A 14,849-nucleotide genomic window follows, 5' to 3' on the forward strand; every position below is an offset into this window, starting at 1 on the left:
CGCCTGATCACACCGCGAATCCAAATCGCTGCTTTAACACCCCCACCACTACCCGCGGGTCAATGTATAAGAGTGGGCTCCCCTACTCCCGGCGTTCTCCTCACCCTTTGCAGACGAACAAATCCGTTGGCAATCAAGCTGCGATTTCTGCCAGATGCGATATAATTACACTGAGTTGAGGTCTGGACCAAAGTTGGTGAGCTGCTACCGTGTAATGAGACCGACTGTTTGGACTTAAATGCGGTCAAGCAACTGTGGATAACTGATCATAAGAAGAAAAGGGCAAAAGAAGCTGCAGCAGAAAAAGACCGAGGAAGGAAAAAAAAAAAAAAAAAAGAAAGAAAAAAAAAAAAAAAAAAAAAAAAGACGAGGAGGAAAATAAAAACGGAACAGAAACAGGGATAGGAAAAGTTTGAAGAGAAGATGACGAGCACTTTGAACATTTTTTTCATAACGTATCTTCAATATTAAAACAGTTTAGCTTTGTTTGATTGTGTTTCAATGTACAAAACACAGGCATATAATTTTTGACGGCACCTGTTCGGTACAATAGACACATCGACTGTAGCCGCCAGTGATTATTTGTTTTCGTGACATTTTGCAGTGTACAAGGATTTGGCCTATCCTCAACACATATTTCGTCTGTCAGCTTTTTGATAAGGTAAGTATCCTACAGCTTTATAACTTATCGTTTGTCTTTTTTGGGGGTGGAGGGTGTTTGAGGGAGGTGCGGGATTGTTTCTTCCAAGTTTTAGGAGTGTTGGAAATTATTCCGTGAGGTGGGTTTTTTTTGTTTGTTCCCCCCCTCCCCCTCGTTTACTTGTTTGTTTGTCTCATTCATTCATTAAAAAAATCTTCCATGAGGATTTTAGTCTTCGTTTACTTGTTTGTTTATTTGTTTCATTCATTCATCCATTCATTCATTCATTCATACTTCCTTTCTTTTCTTCCTTTCAGTTTTGTTGTCTTTTATCTCTTTGTTTCTTTTTATCCGGTCCAGCCACCAGTAGTTTGACAACCATCTACTCTTTCAAACATTACTCAGCCCTCCATCTCACTCATCCAGATATATACCTACCTGCCCTTACGACCTGCCTGTCTGGTTGTGTGGATTTTTCAGTTTTTCGCCTTTCCACTGTATGTGGTATTGGACAAAAACAAAAACTAGAAAAAAAACACAAAAAAAAAACAACAAAAACCGTCTGTCACTTCTGTCCACAAGTACGCGCAGCTATCTATCTATCTACCTATCGATTATCTATCTATCTATCTGTTTATCTGTATGTGTCTGTCTTTGTGTCTGTCAGTGTGTCTGTCTGTCTGTCTGTCTGTGTCTCTGTCTGTCCGTCTATCTGCCCACCTGTTTGTCTGTCAGTGTGTCTTCGTGTTCAAATCCGGTGTATTCATTTGTCAGTTTCTTATCAATCTTACTGCCCACATTTCAATGAAATACCTGTATATTACAAATAATCCATTTATTTATCGCACTCTTCTTTAACTTGCAGCGACAACAGCAGAAGCAGCAGTAGAACAGCAATACTCGCAGCCGGCTTTAGCAGACAGCAACAGCAACATAATCAACAGCAACAGCTGCAACTACATAAGTAAAGTGCAACGACAACAACAGCAAAAGCAACGACAACAGCAGCGACAACGGTAACAACACCAGAAGCAGCACCACCACCACCATCATCACCACCAGCAACAACTAAACCAACCAACCACCACCTCCAAAACAGCAACAACAGCAACGACGACGACAGCAGCAGCAGCACCACGACCAACAACAACTTAACCAACCAACCACCACCTCCACAACAACAACAACAGCAACGACAGCAATGCCTCAGGTGTGGAACCCCTCAGTGTCCACGGAGCAGGACTCTGGGGGCTTCAGCAAGAACTCGCGCTTCATGAAGCTGTCCAACTTCTCGGACGCCTCTCTCCGACGCATCAAGGTCCGCAACAGCCTGGAGGCCAAGCTGAGCCGGATCCAGCAGGCCTACATCCACCGTCACTCCTCCCTCAGCACCGTCAAGATAGAGCAGGCCCGCAAGCGTATCGTTGAGGTGTGCTGGTGGTGGTGGTGGTCTTGACGTGTGTGTGTGTGTGTGTGGAGGGGTGTGGGGGGAAGAGGGGAAGGGAGGTGGGGGGTAGGGGAGGGGCGAAGGGGGGTGGAGGGTGGGGGGGTGAGGAGGAAGGTGGGGGTACCTGTGCGTGGTGGAGTTTAAAGGTTAGGGGTGAGGGGGGAGAGTTGAAGGCAGTATAGTGTAGTTTTATGTAGTGTGGTGTGGTTTGATGAAGTGTAGTGTAGTGTAGTGTAGTGGTCTAACGTAGTCGTGCCGGTGTGTGTGTGTGTGTGTGTGTGTGTGTGTGTGTGTGTGTGTGTGTGTTATCTTCAGTTTAACGTCTATTCACTATAAGTGTTTTTAGACGGAAAGGAGTCAAGTAGTGGATAAAGGAAAGGGAGTGCATGTGAATATTAGTGTAAAAAAGTGTTCATGTTATGTAACAGAGGAAAGGTAGATTATTATAAGAAAAAGTAAAGAGATTGTGGTGTGTATTGAATGAGATGTAATGTGGGGGGGGGGGGGGGGAATATGTATATGCATATCAACAGGTATTAACCTACAACAATGTAAATATAGATAACAACATTAATTGTAATACATCAAAGGAGGATACCAACTGGACTGGAGTTTAAAATTTCTGAAAACATTCTAAGCAATGAATAATCATTCAAAATCTTTTCAGTGTGTGTGTGTGTGTGTGTGTGTGTGTGTGTGTGTGTGTGTGTTTTCGGTGTAGATGTACACGAATACACAGTAGAATAATGATGATGATGTTCAGTTGTGATCATCATGATGACTGTGACTGGAAGAGCTTTAGCGGTTATGATTATTCTTAGTAATGATTATTCTGAGGACGACAATTATAACACTATATAACCACCATAATTCCTTTCCTATCCTCAGAGGTACCGTCGCTACACAGCCTACAAACTCGTGGTGCAGAAGCACCCAATCCAGGCTAGGGCCGACTACCAGGCCGCTCTGAACGACAACTACTCGCTGCACGCTTTCCGGCACGAGTTACGGCGCATGTCCCGCACCCTTGACCCTGAGAACCAGCGCAAGAGGAAAGCGGAATCTTTGGTGCAGGAATGCCGTGATAAGTGAGTTTTGATCTTCAGTCAAAAGCGGTTTTTTCTTCTTCTGCGTTCACTCGTATGCACACGAGTGGGCTTTTACGTGTATGACCGTTTTTACCCCGCCATGCAGGCAGCCATACTCCGTTTTCGGGGGTGTGCATGCTGGGTATGTTCTTGTTGCCATGACCCACCGAACGCTGACATGGATTACAGGATCTTTAACGTGCGTATTTGATCTTCTGCTTGCATATACACACGAAGGGGGTTCAGGCACTAGCAGGTCTGCACATATGTTGACCTGGGAGATCGTAAAAATCTCCACCCTTTACCCACCAGGCGCCGTCACCGTGATTCGAACCCGGGACCCTCAGATTGAAAGTCCAACGCTTTAACCACTTGGCTATTGCGCCCGTCAAAAGCGGTTTTGAGATTGCGCTTTTGCATTTCCACCCCGTCCAGATGTTATCACTGTTTTCATTACATATTTGGAACATGCAGTGGGGTATCATTTACTTCAGTGATGCGTCTTTGAGAGTGTTGACATTTCCTAAACTGACCACTGTAGGTGTTTGAAGGTCTTGGACTCATTTGATGCTGCCAAGGTATATCAAATGTTTTAATGACTTGAAACCAAGAGCTAACATCACCACACGAAAACATACACCTCTCACATACATTCACGCTATCCTTAAGTACCCACCGTACGTTAGTTATGCAGAGGAATACATTTCTACGGTACGAGGAATTAGGACACACACAACCTGCAACAATAACAACCAAACAACAAACACAATCCAACACTTTTTCTACCAACAAATCTTCTAACCTCCATCTCCTGACTCATATTTCAGTGTGGCCATTGGAAAAAAAAAGAGCAGAATACCAAATGTGAATTATATTTGTACTGGTTACATGAAATAAGTAAGATTTCATGTGTCCCCCACGAGTTTCAGTTTCAGTAGCTCAAGGAGGCGTCACTGCGTTCGGACTCAACCATATACGCTACACCACATCTGCCAAGCAGATGCCTGACCAGCAGCGTAACCCAACGCGCTTAGTCAGGCCTTGAGGAGGCCCCCACGAAGTGTCCTGAAATAAACACGTTTGTTAATTTCCAGTTGAAAAACCACCGAGGCAACCATGTATTCGTTCTCTATTGTCCATGTGTTCTGTGTGGCTTGTTCAGGATTAAAGAGGCTATGCCAGTCTTGAATCAAAGCTAATTTGTGTTTGTGCATTTCTTCTGTCTTTGCTGCTGTGTGCACATGTCAAATGATCGGTATGACAGGCCCGGCGCTTTTTTTTTTTGAGGAAGTGTCTGGGTTTGTTCCAATGTTCCTTTTATTTACCCGTGTGCAAGCTGAATCGGTAGCGTAAGCAGCACTGACTTGAAGTTGTGTACCTTGTGAATGGAGAGAGTTACCACTCTTTACTATTTATTAATCTTTTCAGATACGCTGACACCGTTACGAAAAACCGGGAGGCTATCGTGGACATCGTGCCGAAGCCTAAACCGGACTACGCCTTCGAGGATGAGCAGGAGGACAGGTCGCCCACCCCTCCCCCTCCCCCCGCCCCCTTCCGACGGTCCATCGTGGGTCCGCCCCTGCGGGGACTTGCCAACAAGGCACAGGCCGTCACCGTGCAGATGGTGAAGGAGAACACGTGGATGAGTGGCGCCCCGTCCTCAGCCGGCAAGAACCTTAACCCACACGCAGTGCTGCCCCCTATCAAGTGAAGGGGAAGGGGCGACAACCAGTGTGTTTATGACAGAAGTTTTTTGTGTGTTTTTTTGTGTGTGTGTTTTTGTTGTTGCCAAAACAAACAACAAACGAATACAGTGACTCGAGTGTATCAAGGACCCCATACTGAGAGTCTGAGTGTATTAATCCTCTCAGGACGACCAGTTTTCTTCCTTACCTTCCCCCACAGAAACCTCATCAGGTGTCCAGAATAATGACTTTGCCTGTAGTTTTCGTCGCGGTCAGAAAATGCGGTATTCTTTGTCTTCACCCATCTCTTTAATGTGTGAACACTTTCCGTTTGTAACATTTTCTTGATATCATCAGTGATGATGACACACTATCAATGTCACTACTTTACTCGCTCGTACGCATAGGTGAACAACAGACGATTACACTTATTCGAGTATTGTAGACACAGTATAACTTCTGCTCAGATCAAGCCACACACGCACACGAAATCAGCTACACCACTTAAAGGTACACAAGAATTAGTCAGTAAAACACTTCAAATTCGTGCCACACTAATATAATTAATTTTCATCAAGATTAACATATGAAGGAATTCATTCACAATACAATACAATACATATTTTTCATCCATTTGGAGAAGGTAAACTGAAAATACAACACGCACGCACGCACGCACACACACACACACACACAGAGTCGTTCAAACGGTTGATGACCGGTGTCGAGGAGTGGACCCACAATTGAGCATTGGTGATCAACATCATTGATGGGATTACCACACAGAGACATGCACACACACACACACACACACACATGCATGCATGCACATCTCCGAAAACATGTGGCTGCCTACGTGGCCGGGTATGTATGTATGTATGTGTGTGTGTGTGTGTGTGTGTGTGTGTGTAACTGAAACCTTGCTGAATGACAGGAAACGAATGATGAGCGTCCAAAGGTAGCTCTCAGTCAGCTTTACCCAGGTAGGCAGCGTGTTGTGCAAACTGATTCCGTGTTTGTTAAGGGCTTAGAGCTTGGTCTCTTGACTGAGGATAGGCGCTATGATTATAAGTATCCGTATCATCATCATAATTCATTCATTTATTAATTCGTTCTTTATTCAGGATGTCAACGATCCTTCCTTTCTTTACCCTTTTCCCTTAACTTCCCCCACCCCCATTCTTTGTTCATTCCCTACATTCCTCCCTCCCCCCTTCATGACTGATATAGGTTTTACCGTCATTTCCATATCTTTGACCTGAAGTACAGTAATTGCATGTATGCTTGGTTGAATGGAAATGATTGTTTTTTCTGTTTATTGTCCATTTCAAGAAAACATAATGTTTGTCCATCTTTATGATTTCTAGTCATTTCCACTGGTATGCCATGGACGCAAGTTTCTGGTTGAAAAATGTGGAATGATGTTTACGTTCATTTGTATGTGATGCGATACCTGTGAGCTTTTTGCGACATAAAATTCTTAATGAGTGAGTAAGTCAGCGGTAGTTCTAACAATGTTGATTTACTATGTATACCTTTGATTTTTTAAAATGTCGGCCTACCGTTATACCACTTATTAGTGCATTTGCAAATCACATGACTTCAAAAAAAAATCCTTTGATGTGAAATCGCTGTTTTCATGTGTTTGTCATATTTTCATGCTCCACAATGGGAAATGGATCCATTGATTTTCATTAGAATGGTAGACAAATTAAAAACAGAGGAATTCATCCACGCATGCTAAAAACTAAAAATTTGTTCAAAGTTTCAGTCATTGCATGTCTGCCTTTTCATTCCGCCCCCAGTAACAAACAAACAAACAACAACTAAAGACAACAAACAAAGCAAAACACACACACACACACATTCACTCGTTCTGTTGCAAACCAGCTGCTTGGAGACAAGTGTGATATCCAATGCTTTATTACACTGACTTTCCAATCATTGATCATTATAAGAAAGTCATTTGATATTAACTTCAAAGGACACGTATAAAATTTAATGCTTGATTGAAAACGACCGATATGACTGGAAAAAGGTGAACAGGAATAATAAACATGTCTTTCTTTGATGAACGTACAATTATGGTGGACAAAGGAAAGACAACCATGTCACGATTTACTAAATTAGTCATTAAAATAATTGTTCAACAATTTGTCTTTTGACCTTTAGTCGTATGAAGTATTAAATATTTCGAAGAAAAATTCGCAGAAAAATCTGCTGGTCATCTTGCTTTTTAGCTTTTCGCCTTTTTACCCAGAAACAAGACCCGCAACTCTGCTCGAAATCGTGACGACTGCGTGACGTAGACGAAGAAATTGACGGAACTGTTCATCATGAGGATGACTGTAGCGCCAATGTGTGTGACGTAATACATCCGGCGGTAACGGCTTTGCGCCCAGAATCCGGAAACGAACAGCCTGGCCAGAGCCACGCAGATGGTGGGGGTGGCACAGATGACGAAGATACACGATAACGTCACCAGCATCTTCACCAGCGTCATCTGACGCCTTTCTGCCGACGTCGCCGTCCCGGACTGCTGCCTCCACGCCATAGCGTTTCGGAGTTTGATGACGGTGACGCAGGTTGCGATGGAGACAACGAAGAAGCTGACAAAAGTAATGGTCGACAGGACGATGTTTTCGACGAAGTCAATGACGAATTTATACCTCTTGTAGTACGCCGATGCTGTCAGCATCACGGTGAATTTCCCTGTGTTGACGTCATCAAAGACTAATACATCGTATTTGAAACAGTAGACGGAACACAAAGCATTCATGGACAGGATGGAGAACACGATCAATAACCCCATGGTCCGTGTCTTCATGATGGTGGCCGCCTTCATGGGCAAGACGACCACCACGCACCTCTCGACGGCGATAATCATGGTCAGACACCCCGAGGAGTACAGGAAGCCGAACACGAAGTTCACCACGTTCTTCCTCACCGTGTACTTCCACACCTCGCGCAGCATGAAGTTCTCTTCCCCCACGAAACAGTATGACGCCATAATGAACTTTGACGTCACGTACATCAGGTCCACGAAGGCCAAGGAGAAGAGGCAGAGATTCATCCGGTCCCGAAGACCCTGGCGGAAGAAGATGATCATGTTGAGCAGGTTGGTGGGGGCGCCAATGAAGAAGAAAAACGGCCGACCGCCGCAGTCCAGGGCCTTCTCGACGACGCGGTAAGTGGCGTCGCTCAGAATGCCTGGTTCTTCGTCACCTTTGCTGACGTAAGTGATGACGCCACTGGTGTCGCAAGTGACGTCACTGCAGTTTGCGACTGCAGACCCGTTTGTTTCGACCCAGACAGTCATTGGGTAGTGTTAGGAAATAAAACGTCTGCAAATAAAAGTAAAAGAGATTTTTATTCAATCCATCTACTTCTGAAGCTGAATCTGATATCAGAAAGTGAACAGACTGAAAGGCAAATGAAAAGCAATGAAAAAGATGTCATCAGTACAATGCTGAGTAGTGCTTTAACATTCTTAGTGTTCTTGTTCGGTAAGATACAAGGACCTGCGATTGAAACCATGATTTTAAATCTTAAAGATATCTCTCTCTCACACACACACACACACACACAAGCGCGCGCGCGCAAACACACACACACACATACACGAGATGAACTGTTGTTCTGAACAAGTCGAACAGAGTGGCGATAACAAGCCACAATGCTCCACTGTCAATACTGAGTTTCTGTGTTATATGTATAGCACTAAAATATGTAGCATAGGGGTTGTCTCTTGATACCCACTGAAGAACAGCTCACTGTCATGCCTGACATGTAACCAGTCTTTTTAAGGGAACGAGACTCGAGTAATGTCATGCATAGCGATTGGCCCTCCCCAATAGAGAAGATAAAGTGAACCCCAAGTTCCTGTCTTTGCCCTTTCCCTGTCTTATCCCCACATTTGTTATGAAATGAATATTGAAAAGTCTTTTTTTTTCTAGACAACGAAAGAGTTGAAGAGCACATTAAATACAGAATGATCATGTTGTTTGGTGTTAATATATGGTGCTGTCTTATGTCACCCAATGGGTCAGATGAATGACGAACTTCACTGCTTTACTGTTCAAGTATTTGTTTTAGTTTGTTTTTCATGTGTGATACATGTTCAAGAACCACAGAGGTAGCAAATTAGGTTCCAGACTGATAAAGTCAAGATCCCGCTAATCAAAAATCCCACCCTCTCATCTCCTTAACGTCTGATGTGACTGCGGCGTCAGCAACTACAACAGTGGCATCGATGCTTTATGTTTCTATGTGTTTCACTGGTTGAACAAATAAAAAATAAAAAGCAACAAATACTGAAACAGATTCTGTACACTTCTACAAAACTTGCAACCACTATGATGTCTTTGCCTGTCTCATCGAATAAAAATCGCAAAACATTGTGTTGTATACTGATACAAAACATTACAAAAAAGTAGCATGTCTTTCATCAACATGTTGTATTGCTTTATATCATTCATCCCCAAACGGTTTGATGAATGATAAACGTCTCTCACTGCCTCCCCCTCCTCTCCATCTCTGCCCGTCTGATTCTCTCTCTCCCTTCCTCCACTCCCACAAATATGCTAGGAGCTCATTTATGATAAAAATGAAGAGAATCAACAGATCGCAGCCCCGATGTCCCGTTATTAACCCCATCATTAACCAAGAAGAACAAACGAGTCACGTCAATCTATGGGGAGATGAATACGACACGATTTGATCTGATTTCTTCTGCTGATAATCCGTTGTCAAGTCAATTGATGGGGCGATAACAAAAATCCGTCACGATTTGATCTGATTTGTTCTGCTGATATTCTATTATCAAGTAAATTGATGGGGCGATAACAAAAAATCCGACACGATCTGATCTGATATCTTCTGCTAATATATGTGCTTCTTTTTGCGATCTGTAGACTTGCCGCTCTCTGAACCAGGCCCCCACCAAGAGAGAAGCGAACAGCCAACAGACACAAACCGCTCTCCCATTCTGTGAAGGTTGCACAGACACGAACCAAAACATGGACATGCAGAGTGCCTGCCAAAAGTACCGGAATGATCTGCTTATCCACGTCTCTGGTATGTATCCACATGGAGGATGTTTGTGGTATTTTCAGGACACCGTGTCACCATTGCTTCACTTGTTGTTTATATAAGGGAATGAGGTTTGAAGACAGTGCAAAAACAACTGAACAAAAAAACAAAAACAAAAATAAAACAAAACAAAAGAAACCAACAACAACAAAAAAACAACAACAAAAAAACAACAACAAACAAACCAACAACAACCAAAAAAAAAAACCCCCCAAAAAACAAACAAAAAAACAAACAAAAAACAAACAAAAAACAACAACAAACAACAACAAACAACAAACAAACAACGCCCCCCCTCCCCCCAAAAAACAAAAACAAAACACCCAAAAACCACAGTTCCCCCCATTTTTAATTTTTTTGTTGTTGTGCCCATCCCAGAGGTGCAATATTGTTTTAAACAAGATGACTGGAAGGAACTGAATTTTTCCTATTTTTATGCCTAATTTGGTGTCAGCTGACAAAGTATTTGCAGAGAAAATGTCAATGTTAAAGTTTACCACGGACACACAGACACACACACACACAGACACACACACACACACACACAGACAACCGAACACCGGGTTAAAACAGAGACTCACTTTGTTTACACAAGTGAGTCAAAAATCCAGTCTTTCCCTTTCCCACCCAAACTTTGTCACTTGAGCAATAAGAACTCAACAAGGGTCAAAATGCAAGTTACCATGGAAACAGCACGTGTTTTTCCTCTTTCACGTTTCCAATCAAGATCGACAGTCTGGGTGAGCAGCACACGGATGTGTTAATGTCACACTGTTGTCTGACTGGTTGATGACTCGCACAAAATGAGCTTCAACCAATAAAAAACCAAACCAACCCCAAACAGGTGGTTATAAATTAGATGCTGCGTACGTGAGATTCCTCGTTGTGATAAAAGTCACGTTTGCCCAACCCCCACTTTACGTTTTTCTCCGAATACCTAACATTGTGTGTGGATTTACTGCAGAGTTGGAATATCAGTTTCTGAAGAACTCCGGTTCCAGTCTCTAAATGGAATTGTCATGAGAGCTGTGTCTACGGCCATCAGCCAGACCAACAAAACAAGAATAACAGAAGGTAAGTATGTGGAAAGTGTGAAGAATTGTACGTTTGTGAACTTTTTGACTTTTTACGGTAATTCTGCGTCCGTGATAGTATTGTCGATTTGATGTGTGGCAAGCCGGCTTTTTTTCTTTTGGACATGAGTAGGTGTTTTTTCATAGCATTCTTGGATTTGAAAACATATTCAGATGGCCGTTTTTCTCTCAGGAAGGGTTTTACAACAAATGTATAGGAAGTTTACCGCTCACCCCCCCCCCTCCTTCCCCTCCTTCATCCACTTACCCCTGCTCTCTGTCAGGAAATGTTTCAGGATAATGGGCTGGTCAAAAAAGCTTCTACCCAGTAGGTAAGCCTTATGAGCAGATGTGTACACACACACACACACACACACACACACACACACACACACACACACACACCACCAGAAAACGTTACACATGTCAACATTATACAATGTTACGATGCTGATAATCGACTGGGAGGAATAAACCAGTCTGTGGTTTGTGATAAATGTTCCCACGTATATCGGCATGTTCTCGACTTGAAGCCAGAAGCAAATGCGAAATCAATAACTGACTGCAACAAAGACACTTACCTACCGAAGCACGTTCAAGTCATTGACGAGTAATTACCCTTTTTTGTGCTCCAAACATTCGCTAGTGCCTGTGGTCTGACAGGGAGTTGGTACGTATTCAATCGGAATATAGCACATTGTACTTGTACAGACGGATCGAGGTCGATGCTTCAAAACGTGTTGGACTTTTCGGCTATGGTGACACATGATCTGTTGCCAGTAGGTTCAAGTGGTCCTCCTCGACCGGGAGGATGAAAAGGCTGTGTGTCAGCGTGTCAAATGTGGGGTAGTTTTATGACCGCTACCGTTTGATTAATTTTAACTTCTGAAGCCAGCGAGGTTCTGCTTGTGCTCGAACAGTGTCACAGTGAAGCGTGACCCCCCCCCCCCCTCCCGTCACTCCAGTAACACACTGATCCAATGATGCTACAGGAATCACGTGCTCAGTGTGTTCCGAGTGAAGTGTAGGGATGCCAGGAAGTGAGGGTTCAACCCAGTTCAGCTGTCAGACTGTGAAGGTCATGAGGGGGGGCGTGGCGGAAGAAGGACGGCAGGAAGGGGAGGGCAGGAGTGGGGGAGGGGGCGCGGGGGTGGAGGGGGGAGGGGAGGGGAGGGAGAGACAAGCAGATATTTTTGCACGATGCGGATTATCCTTTTAAGGTTTGATAACGTGTCAAAGAGTTATCCCGTGTTTCTCTGTCAGCGACTGTGCGTTGGGTGAGGGGTGCAACCGGAGTGGACAGACGGGATTCCTGATACTCGTGATTCTGACACCAAGCACCTTCTTAGTCTCCCTTCTGGGCTGCAACTCTCTCGTTCACTCGTATGTACACGAGTGGGCTTTTATGTGCATGACCGTTTTTACCCCCGCTATGTAGGCAGACATACTCCGTTTTCGGGGGTGTGCATGCTGGGTATGTTCTTGTTTCCATAACCCACCGAACGCTGACATGGATTACAGGATCTTTAACGTGCGTATTTGATCTTCTGTTTGCGTATATACACGAAGGGGGTTTAGGCACAAGCATGTCTGCACACATGTTGACCTGGGAGATCAGAAAAATCTCCAGCCTTTACTCCACCAGGCGCCGTTACCGAGATTCGAACCCCGGACTCTCAGATTGAAAGTCCAACTTTTTTACTACTCGGCTATTGCGCCCGTCTGACACCAAGCACCGATACAGGAACATGTGTGAAAAGAAATAACAAGATGCTTCAGTTTACACTACACAGGCAGAAAAATAACAGTGTAAATGGATGACATTCAATGGCAGTTTGGATGATTATGTTTATATTATCCGTCTCTTTTGTGAAGGAGAGACGAGGAAAAGGAAAACATTGCCTTACAATTTACGACAACATATCCTATCACTCCTTTCCCTTCACTCATGTATTTACTCTAGAAGTGTAAATTACTCTGGAAGTGTAAATGGCACATAATTTGGTTATTGATCTTTTTTTGTTGTTGTTGAAACAATAGTAACTCTTTTTTTTTCAATTAGAATTATAGTAATGTAAAGGCAGTGGAAATAAATGAAGTGAAAAAACCCCATAAACTTTATCCTTGTAAATCAGTTGAAGGTGGGCCACGTGTATCATTGGGACCTCACCTGTCACTGTCCAGTTGTTATGTTCCTGGATGAAAGAAACAAAAGAGAAGCCTTCTGTATAGTGTGGCGTGTAAGTTTCTTCAGTCTGTTCAGAGCTTACATTGTGACAACTTTTTTGCTTTTTATGGGATCTTTTAATACGGTGCTAAGTAAGAATGGCAACAATGGTGCTGTAAAGATATATATTTTGTATCAGCATTGTTTGGTAGGTTTGTTCTAAATGAATCATTCCAAGACTCAAGACTCTCTATCTCTGGCAGACACATGGAGAATTTAGTGTTAAGAAAATGTATGTTTTCATAATATGTTTGTTGTCGATTACTTTGAGAGATATTTGTGGTGATAACGAAAACTGATAAATGATCTTTAAGCTGTACCTGATCAATGAAGTGAATGGCACTCGACTTTGTATTCTTCGTCTTTATATTTGTTCCGATGGCATACGTACGTGTCCTACAGATGTCATCCATGTCTCAGTCTTCAGTTTGTGGCTCCAAGACCTGTGCTGAGGCAGCAGGAGAATGTTCTGTTATTTCAAGAGCGTACGTGGACTATAGTTTTGAAAAATATAACTGAACTCGTTTAGTATGTAAATAATCATCTAGTGAAACATGGTATTGAAACACATCGTTATGACGCTGAAATGTGTAAAAGAATATTCACCATCACTTTGTTTGGACAATTTTGATGGATGAACAACAACCAATCAAGTTCAAACGAGACAAACAAAAGGGTGTTTGTTTTCTTTGCATATTCAAGGGGTATTCTTCAGACATTTTTAACATGCGACCAGAAACACGTTGACTGTAGTTTGTTATTTTTATGGGAACAGTTATAGGTCTCATAATGATATTAAAAAAGAACATATTAAAAAAAAAATTATTGTACAGTTTCTGAAAATGTTCGTGGTAAGATATGGTTGCTAGGGGAACTGTGGATTGGCAGGGCTTTGCCAGGATAGCCACAACCTCTCGGAAGATGCCCTCGGAAGGCGAACAGGTCAGAGACAGCCTGGCAAGCCCTGAACACCTTGTGATCAAGGTCCTGGCCTATCAAAAAAAAAAAAAAATAAAAACAAAAAAAAACAACAAAAAAAAAACTGTGTACACATTCTAATAGATGTTATTTGCAAGATCTGGTAGAGTCTCTTACCAAGATCAGTATCGACCCCACATAAGTTATCATAGAGGTTCTGTAGAAGTTCTGACAGAGGCCCTGTGCAAGTTCTGCTAGAGGCTTTATGCAAGATCGGGTAGAGGGTCTGAACATAGACCCGGTACAACATCTGATGGAGGTCCTATGCACGTTCTGTTAGAGGTCCTGGACAAATTCTGACAGACGCCCTGTACAAATTCTGATCGATTGTCGTATACTAGTTATGGAAGAGAACTTGTATAAGTTCGGTCAGAAGCCCTGAAAAGGTTCCAGGAGAGGTATTGTACAAGTTCCGTTAGATACCCTGCTATAGGTTTGCTGGAGGCTCTATGGCTCTCTAAAAGGTAGAGGCCTTTTACAAAGTTTAAAAAGAAGATTGGACAAGTTGCGATTGAGGCGCTGTTCAAGTGTTAGTGTCGGCTGAATGGACATTCTGAGAGACGCTGTGTGTAGCTTCAGTGGTGAAGGCGAAGTGCCAGGGCCGAAATGCACGGCAA

General features: G+C 43.1%; 2 protein-coding genes across 3 annotated transcripts in view; one reads left to right on the forward strand and one right to left on the reverse strand.

Moving 5' to 3' along the window:
* The first annotated feature begins 348 nt into the window (after nt 1-348).
* On the forward strand, nt 349-6,570 carry LOC143285153 (uncharacterized). Its single transcript, XM_076592382.1, has 4 exons — nt 349-661; nt 1,506-2,069; nt 2,976-3,175; nt 4,604-6,570. The coding sequence occupies exons 2-4, from the start codon at nt 1,842-1,844 to the stop codon at nt 4,887-4,889; spliced, it is 714 nt and encodes a 237-aa protein (XP_076448497.1). The 5' UTR covers nt 349-661; nt 1,506-1,841; the 3' UTR covers nt 4,890-6,570.
* A 302-nt stretch (nt 6,571-6,872) lies between these two features.
* Nucleotides 6,873-14,849, reverse strand: part of LOC143285154 (uncharacterized) — a 9,196-nt gene continuing 1,219 nt past the window's right edge. For both annotated transcript variants that reach the window (XM_076592384.1, XM_076592383.1), the window contains exon 2: nt 6,873-8,207. In XM_076592384.1, the coding sequence (XP_076448499.1) occupies nt 7,100-8,182 (1,083 nt within the window). In that variant the 5' untranslated portion in view covers nt 8,183-8,207 and the 3' untranslated portion in view covers nt 6,873-7,099. The remainder of the gene's footprint in view (nt 8,208-14,849) is intronic.

Source organism: Babylonia areolata, chromosome 8, assembly GCF_041734735.1.
Source record: "Babylonia areolata isolate BAREFJ2019XMU chromosome 8, ASM4173473v1, whole genome shotgun sequence".
NCBI lineage: Eukaryota > Metazoa > Mollusca > Gastropoda > Neogastropoda > Buccinidae > Babylonia > Babylonia areolata.